Here is a 9,657-nt window from a genome sequence, read left to right as displayed (position 1 = left end):
TTCCCTTGAAGCGTGTGATGCTCTTCACGCATGTTATATGTTTACACGGCACTAGGAGACAGAGCCATGGAAGCCTCTCGCCGGCAAGCCTTCAGGAGAGAAGTGAGGAGAGAGAGACGTGTCACCGGGTTTTTCCCAATGCGTCCTGACAGGGAGTTTAGGAGCTATTATCCTGGAGAAAACTGCAGCTCAAATCAATTTGTTTTATTCAGAATGCAAAGCCCTCTCTCCCGTCTCTCCGGCCTGGGGCCGAGCGGATGATTTAACCCCACGATGGGCAGCGGGCCCCCGGAATATTCTAAGAATATGAGGGAGCAGTTGAGGTGAAGGGGTGAGAGACAGCCGATGGAGGAGAGAGGAGAGATCTAAACCCTGACTAAACCCCAAACCCAAATCAGATGAGTCTCACTAAGAGTCCCTCTACAGCCTTAGGAGGGGATAGAGAGAGAGAGTCGTGACACAAACACACTATGCAATAAACAGGGCCTGTGTGTAACCTGAAAGATGAAAGGGAATAATGTGCACTTGTGGTTATGTGTATGTGTTGTATGTGTGTTCGAGTGTGTACCTAAAAATGCATTATCTAGAGAGACTTACGACTTGATGTGCATGTGTGCACGTCTGAGTGTTTGTATTGCATGAGTATATGCATGATATCTAGTGCCCTTATGCTGTCACGGCTCTGAGTCTGGCTAGATGAAACAGTTCCCTCCAATGGACACCGACAGACAGGCTGCCTGCTCCTGACCTCAATCCCAGGATGTGTCCCCTGGCTTGGGCACTCCTGTGGCCTCCTTCCCCCCCGTGGGGGTGTGAAGGATAACTGAGAGTGTCTATCTCTCCTGCAGGCCTGGAGCCAGAGACTGGCCAGGGAGGTGCAGGAGGAGGCAGGAGAGGAAAGAGACATTCACATATTCATTAGGCATATTCAGGCTGGCAGATGGGCTGCACAGCCAGGGTTTCACAAAACTGGGCTTTATAGTGAGAGGGTGTTACAATAAGAAGAACACAATGGAGTGCAGACACACGCCCCCACACATACACACACGCACACACACACACACACATTAAGACACACACAACACACACATGCACACACACACAACACACACATTCACACACACACACACACACACACATTCACACACACACACACACACACACATTCACACACACACACACACACACACATAAAGACACACACATTCACACCCACACACACACACAAAGACACACACAACACATACATTCACACACACACACAGAGACACACACACACACACACACACACACACACACAACACACACACATTCACATACCCACACAAAACTGAGGGATGCCCAAATCCACCAGTAACCCAAACAAAGTCCAAGGTCGGCCTTGTCTGGTCTGGCCCAGTGGGCTGAAACCCAGTGGGCTCATTACCAGTAATAGGAGCAGCCCAGGGACAAAGGGACATATAGGATGAGGTTACGTTGTCTGGCTGGCTGGCTGGCTGGCTGGCTGGCTGGCTGGCTGGCTGGAACTGTTTCTCTGTGAGAATCTGGCCTGGGTCCAAAACACTGTTAGTAGCATCCAACACTATGACAGGCAGCACAGATGAATACAAAACACTCAACAAAGAAAAGAAAAAGGTACAGTAGCGATCTAGTGAGCGCCATTTCAAACCTTCTACCGTGATAGAAAATACACCATGTTCTCCATAAAAGTCTGTAGCTAACTACTTCTGATTCTTGTATTAGAGGTGATTGAATACCAACGCTGCCTGTCTGTGAGAACAGAGCTGGTCAAATAGTGTAAGCCCTCCTGATGTAAACCAGGTGTGGTGGAGCTGTGACTGTAATGGCCTCCTGTGTCTCAGTGATAAAGCTGCTGTCATATCACAGAGCCTTGTAATGCAGGCCAGACACAGCAGAGAGCAGAGAGAGAGAGAGAGAGAGAGAGAGAGAGCAGGGGTCCCGGACCCCCCCCCCCATCTGCCCACCACTGAACTCCTGACAAGCCAGAGGGGACTCACCCTCCTCACCCTCCTCATCCCCTAAACCTCTGATCTCACCTCCTCCTCAGCCCTCCTCAGACCCAACCGTTACACTGCCACGTTAACTCAGGCCTCTAACCTTTGACCCTTGGCCCTTACTAACTCCCTCAAGTCCCTAACCTACAGTAAAAGTGAAAAGAACTCCCTGATGGAGCTACACCAACAGTCATCACTCTTCAAGAGCCAGGCACCTCTTGAACTCCTATCACCGAGTCAACACCTTCTTCCCCACTGATCATAAGATCATCTTATTAAAACGATACATCACATTCAGTACATGTGACTTGCAGTATGTCGGAATTCAACCTTTCTAGGGCCATGCTCCAAACAACGGTGCCTCAGCCTGCTCCTTACGCCCATGCTGATGACTCCTCCTATGTCAACCCAACCCCCAATCACTCTGATCCCCTCACTGTTCATCGCCCCCGTCCCTTCTAACCCTGTTAACCATGTCTCTTCCACGGGGAGGCTGGTGGAGGTCAGTAAAAACCGGAGGACGGGCTTATTGTAATGCATGGAATGGAATGAGGAATGGTATCAAACACAGGAGTTTGATACCATTCCTCATGCCGTTCCATGTATTAGGGTTGTTTTAGGGATTTCTGCCTCCAACAGCCTCCACTGGTCTCTCCCCTTCCCTCCCTCCGTGACTCCCGCCCCAGTCATCCCCCCCATCACGTACGTCCCAGGCCCCAGATCTGTCTGTCCCATTACTCCTTCTCCTGGGTGACGTGTGTGTGTGTGTGTGTGTGTGTGTGTGTGTACGTGTACGTGTACGTGTATGTGTAAGTGTGTGTGTGCACGTGTGCGTGTGCGTGTGCATGTGCGTGTGCGTGTGTGTGTGTGTGTGTGTGTGTGTGTGTGTGTGTGTGTGTGTGCATGCATGTGTGTCATTACTCCTTCTCCTGTCTGACTGTTCTGGGTTAAACAATGTTATTATTAAAGCCTTTCCAGAGGAGCTTCCTGCCTCCCCCCTGTGACACCCTTACCAACGATAAATCAACTGCCTGAGCCCTGTAAATCACACTGTGTGTGTGTGTGCGTGTCTGTGTGTGTGTGTGTGTGTGTGTATGTGTGTGCGTGCGTGCGCGCGTGCGCGCGTGCGTGCGTGCGTGCGTGCGTGCGTGCGTGCGTGCGTGCGTGCGTGCGTGTGTGTGTCTGGCCACTGCAGCTGCGTGCTCAGACACACAGATCGAGGCGATACTGCAGCTGTGTCTGTGTGACCTGAAGGATGTGGCTTTGTGACTTCTGTGGTGTCCTTTAAAATAACACAGAGCAACGGACAAGCAATAAATGTCAGACCAGTAAAGCCATAACTGCCTATCCTCTTTCAGGACTTATGAGGATTAGATGTCTATACATTCAAAGGGGGAAAAAAACTAGTCTGGGTTCCGTCTTAACTGCCGATTTAAAAGATCTGTCAAAAACACTGAAAAAATACTTCAGAACTGACTGATCTTTACAGCATATTTCTTATGGGAATACATATATCATCTTTCTCTGCCTTTTTAAGATGTGCGGAAACTGTCAAAGGGTCATATTTCATATTACATGTGTGCGCATGGAGTAATATCGCGAATTATAGAAAGACTTCGAGAAGAGAGGAATATTGCAAGTGACATTCTGAATCCCTGCTGCCGTCTGGACCGACCGTCTCGTCCTAAAGCCTCAGATGAGTAAACATGTATTATATGAAAGTGTTGGTGGTGTGAAGCAGTGATGGTTCACTCCCTGATTGTTTGTGATTGTGTTGACACCCCCTGCTGGGCTGATGACTTTACTACCACAGACAGAAAGAGAGAGAGAGAGAGGGAGCCCACGACAAGCCACTCTCCTTACCCTCTTAGCCAGGCCCAATACTGACACTGGACCAACACAGGAGGAAAACTCCCAAAAAATGTCTAGCATTTCTGTCTACCCCAATCTCAGACTAATGACTGAAAACAAAACACGAAATATGCTGAAAGGCACCGACACAAACACACACTCACACGCATATAACATGTAACTCACATACATATAACATGTAACTCACATACATATAACATGTTACTCACATACATTACAACAATGACACAACAACAATGACATAACAACAATGACATAACATGCGAGACAGCTAAACTGCCTTGTGATGCACAGCATGAGACAATGAATTGGCAATCCAATATACACACATCTAACTTTCTTATTCTATCTTATCACAGAACGACGATGTCAACTGCTTTGAATCTGTTGATCTGTGATACCAACTGTGTGATGGACGACAGACAGCTGTAGCACCACCAGACATCTCATGAGTACAGGAGAGAGAGAGAGAGAGAGAGAGAGAGAGAGAGAGAGAGAGAGACAGAGAGAGAGAGAGAGACAGAGAGAGAGACAGAGAGACAGAGAGAGAGAGAGAGAGAGAGAGAGAGAGAGACAGAGAGAGAGAGAGAGAGAGAGAGACAGAGAGAGAGAGAGACAGAGAGAGAGAGACAGAGAGAGAGACAGAGAGAGAGAGAGACAGAGAGAGAGAGAGAGAGAGAGAGAGAGAGAGAGAGATACAGTGCAGCTGTCGAAGATACAACCGTCCCACAAAAGAGCTATTGTGCAAAACAATACAGCTTAGCTATGCTACGAGGAAAAACCATAGGGATCAATACAGGATTCTAATTAGCCTACATTGGCAGGAGCACCGCCAGATTACACACAGGATGTCAATTCGATTTCCCGCACTATCGGCAGCTCAAACTAAGTTGGTTCACAGAGCAATTGCCACAACGGCTAGAAGGCACACGAAACAAAAAGGTGAACATTGATGACGATGATGATGATGATGAGGATGATGACGACATGTGCATCTTAATTAACTTTTCCCAACGGAGTCAATAAAAGTACGGTATTATGCAACAGCAAGCGATCAGAGAGAGCTTGTGGGAGTATCTGTGCTCCAGGTCATAAAAGCAGTCTGGCAAGGCAAGAGTGATACTGCAGTCACACACCCTCACTCACACACACACACTCTCACTCACACACACACACACACACACTCTCACTCACACACACACACACTCTCACTCACACACACACTTATCTGCATGGTATGTTCTTTTTTGCTGGCAGCACATTGAACTCTACCTCTCATCAGAAGAAAGCACCTTTAAATCCTTATACAGAATACACACAGCACACAGCACACAGCACACACCAAACACACACACACACACACACACACACACACACACACCTACAGACACACACACACACACACACACACACACACCACAGACACACACACACACACACACACACACACACACACACACACACCCACAGACACAGACACACCCACCCACAGACACACACACACTCAGACACCCACACACACACACACACATACACTGGCAGGAACCTTGATGTGCTGTGTAATGTCACACACTGAAGGACTCATTCATTTCACAGCAGATGCATGGTCTGCCTCTGAAAGTGAGTCAACCTTACGGGTCACAGCAATAAAAAGAAGCTATGCTATTATAGATATTTCCTTTCACCAACATTAAACAGTGAAGCACACACTTTCCTTTGAGTCTCTCCTACAGAAGGAGAGAACTGAGACTGATTAAAGGCCATACCTTTAGGTTTGTTCTGGCCTTGCAGTACATCCCTTGAAATGAGCACGGAGTAAAAACTTTGTGAAAAGCCGGGTCGGCAGGGAGGTTTGGACGCAAGCTCTCCATTAGTCCCCTATGAGAAAGGGAGAGAATACATTGTGAGACATCTATAAACATGGATTTCATTGATTCACATCCCTCTGTGGCCTTGCCAGCCATAGAAAGCTGCTCACACCTCAGCAGCTATGCAGTGGGGATCTATTCATGACTCCATCCACAGGCTAATGAATTATCTACTCCCTGGCTTTCATGAGTAATAAATATACAAGCCATTCCTAGTATTATGAATATCCAGACAACCTTGTCCTCATCATCCATTTATGTTTTTAGTACGTCTGTGGTGGTGACGATGAGGCCTCGTTGGAATGAGATGTAAAGTTCAGTAAAATAAGAGTAGTTTTTTAACTAACCCAAGGACTCGGTAGGCCGAAACATGTTGAATGGGGCCCGGAGTGTGTAATCAGAGGGCTGCATGGAGCAGCCTGCCTTTCTTTCCACTGAAGAGATCGTGTTAATGGAAGCTGGGGGAGTAGCATGGATCCCACAGAATTTTCTCACTCCTAACAGGGAATGTTCACACTGCCAGAAGGCTACAGGAATTTAATGAGGGCTCATTGAGTGGTACACTGTAAATGATGCTGTATACATTATGTAGCCTCTGTGTGTGTGTGTGTGTGTGTGTGTGTGTGTGTGTGTGTGTGTGTGTGTGTGTGCGTGCGTGCGTGCGTGCGTGCGTGCGTGCGTGCGTGCGTGTGTTTGAAGCCAGCCTAAACTTCCATCAACGAGTCGATATTGTACTGCATGTGTCTCTCCTGTCACTCTGTGCGCTGGCTAATGTTCAAATGGTTTCACGCAAATCCACACCCAGGCTGTGGGCAGTGGATGTGCCGCCGTGCCGGGCTTATAGCTGACAGCATGCGGGGAGACACAGCCCGGCTGAGCTCTGCTTATTCGGAGTAGTACGGAGCACTATGATGAACGCGCATAATGTCTCACGCTCCCACCGAGTGTCCAATGCATAAATGTGTGGAATGAGGGAGTACTCAATCAATCATTCGTTCATAATGTGTAACTTTTACATGTGGAGATGGACAATGAATAGAACATTTATTTTTTTGAGGGCTGAGTTCCAGGCTAATGGGTTTTTTTTTGTGTTTTTTTTTTTTCAATTTAGGTGCAGAACGTCCACATAAGTTTATTGAAAACAATAATTTGCATTACACTGAATAAACCACCAAAAATGCAACATTATTTTTCAAATAGGTTCAACATTCCTGTTCGAATAGGCTTTGGTCCGTTATCCAGAACACGGAGTGAGGCGGCAGTGCACTGGCGATGTGACAGTAGTTTAGAAAAATAATTCTGATAGGTCTTTAAAATATTTCTAGCGCAATGTGTAGGCTAAATACCCAGGAAATTAAAAAGGAGAGAGCTGCAATGGTTTAAACTATGTACTGTATCTCGCAGAATACGCACTCCATCATCTGCGAGAACGCGTCAATCAAGACAGAATTTGATGGAAGTCTCGGTAAAAATAGACTGTAGGCCTATATATACATGTTTGCATTTCACTGTAACCGCTGCGTTCTTAAACACAGAATAGTATATCTCGTTGTACAGTCGGGGTACATTTTTAAGAAAATGCGCATGACTTGTTGGGGTATAAAGACAGAACGACGACCGTTGCGCTTCAGAGTGGAAAGCACACTTATCGGAGAACTATAGAAATAGAGTAGTGAACACTCCCGATTGAAGTTCGGGATCATCATTGTACATTGTCACTGTCACACTGTCACTATGAGGCCCCGCTCCGCAACCCTGTCCGCAGCATAGAGGCGCAACACTTCCATAATAATGTGACAGTATAAATGTGAAATCTCACCCAAAACGTGCCCAGTTGTAAGACTGCTGTCAGGAACAGAACGAAGCCAGTTTTCATCGTGGCAAGCGAGCGACGGCTGCTCTAGCTGTGGAAGAAGCGACTCAGCTCGGGTTTCTTCTCTCCGATAAATGTATAATTTCCCCGCGTTGTGGTTGCTCGTACGTTCCCCTGTGCTGCGCGCTTGCAGTGGTAAGCTCTTCAGAAGTAGAAAGCCCGTCCCGACTTCCCTCGCTCTCTCATCTGCAGGTGAAGAGCGTTGCTCAGCTCAGCACCAAAGCGCAAGCCAGCGTCATTCTCCCCAACCCCTCCTATAGCGCGGCGCCGGAGAATCCCACTTAAAGACACACAGTGGGGAGGTAGTTAAAGGGGAAATCTGGGATTTCTACAGTACATCCATCTTTTGACTTTTAAATGAATAGTGTAGCCATTGATTATTGAATAATACAATTTATAAACGAGCTGAGCTCAATTGCCTTACCCCATCAGAACGCAAAATGGAAGCTTAATTGTTTGTGAACAATGTAATTGTAAACAAACACTGTACATTACAACTTGTATTGTCAATTAATTGCTCAACGTAAATTATCTTTGCATACCCCCCCCCCCCCCCCCCCTTCACAAGATACTCACACATCGTTTTTTGCATACATGCATACACAGAGAGGGTCAGCTGCAGTGCAGCCCCTCTGGAACAATTGGGGGTTACCTGCCCCTTGGTAAAGTGGATGGCACATTTCAGATGTGATGCCAGCGACCCTTAAGTCTGAGTCACATTCAGCTCACTCCCTCCCGTCGGCACCCGGGATCAAACCAGCAACCTTCCATTTACTAGCTGGCCACGCTAACCATGACGCTACCTTCTGCAGTGACCGGAATACACAGCTCTGTCTATGAATTTGAAAGTGATTACATTTCCCCAGCCCCAAAGTTGTGGGGAGACTGCTTTGTAATTGTTAGAATCCCACATTGCCACATTTAAAGCTACTGGTCTGATGGTTTCTGAAAGTTACCCTCTTTCTAAATACTGTAAAGGGTTAGCTACATTTAGGCTCTATTGTTCAGTTTTTCAGAAAATATCCTTACACTATGATCCATGAGAGAGAGAGTGTGTGTGTGTGTGTGTGTGTGTGTGTGTGCGTGTGTGTGTGTGTGTGTGTGTGTGTGTGTGCAAACGTGCGTGCGTGCGTGCGTGTACATGTGTGCCTGCCTGCCTGCCTGCCTGCCTGTCTGTCTGTCTGTCTGTCTGTCTGTCTCTCTGCCTGTCTGTCTTGTCCGTCTGTCTGTCTGTGAGAGACTGTGTGTTTGTGTGAGGAATACAGACTCTTAGCTCTGTAAAAAACACACTACTTTGCAATGACACGCATGAGGGCACCGTGTGTCCGTGCAGTTCAGTACGTACCTTATATCATGGCCGTCTCTGCATATCCACAAGCAGTCTGTCTTCACCATGTCTTCACAGAGACACCATCCATGACTCTATCTTCATAAGGTGGCACTGCCACAGAAATCAGTACGTGCCTCAGGTCTGTGGACCACTGACGATATGTAACATTTTGTTGTCTTTGATTGGCAGGTTGCTCTCCATATCTGAAAAGTACAGCCCTGTGAGCCAATGGGTTAATCCCATCAAAAGGAGTAGGAGTCTGCGTCAGCGGACCCCTGCTCAGCCAATTTCCTCTGTGAGGCACGCAGGCATTTTACCACCTCTCCCTCTCATCTAAATCCCTTGGTGCTGGAGATGAGCTATGACACCCGTGTCACTGGGCCTTTTATACCTGATAGTTTGTGTGGCGTGGTTTGGATTCGGTCCTCTTAAATGTCCTGATTGACAGCTCTGTTTGTCTGTGTATGTAAATACAGTTAGACAGGAAGCCAGTCCACTGTGATTGACCACCACTGAGCCTGTACTTAAATAATAATAATAATTATAATAATAATTAAAAACTTTATTTGTATAGCACCTTTCGTACATAAATTGCAGCTCAAAGTTCCTCACATTTGAAGCATTAAAACAAGAACAAATAAATATGGCAAGAACAAATAAATACAACAGCACTGATGAAAATAAATTAAAACAAATTAG

At 46.8% G+C, this 9,657-nt stretch overlaps 1 protein-coding gene across 1 annotated transcript in view; it reads right to left on the bottom strand.

The window, feature by feature from the left end:
* LOC310808746 (cadherin-4-like) overlaps positions 1-7,631 on the bottom strand; it is a gene marked incomplete at both ends in the record, with an annotated part of 253,217 nt that extends 245,586 nt beyond the window's left edge. Inside the window, 2 exons of the mRNA XM_083675811.1 lie at positions 5,654-5,765; positions 7,575-7,631. Coding sequence (XP_083531937.1) covers positions 5,654-5,765; positions 7,575-7,631 — 169 coding nt within the window. The remainder of the gene's footprint in view (positions 1-5,653; positions 5,766-7,574) is intronic.
* Between the last annotated feature and the right edge of the window lie 2,026 nt (positions 7,632-9,657).

The sequence above is a fragment of the Argentina silus genome (genome assembly GCF_951799395.1).
Source record: "Argentina silus genome assembly, chromosome: 8".
Taxonomy (NCBI): domain Eukaryota; kingdom Metazoa; phylum Chordata; class Actinopteri; order Argentiniformes; family Argentinidae; genus Argentina; species Argentina silus.
This window is presented reverse-complemented; position numbering and strand designations above follow the sequence as displayed.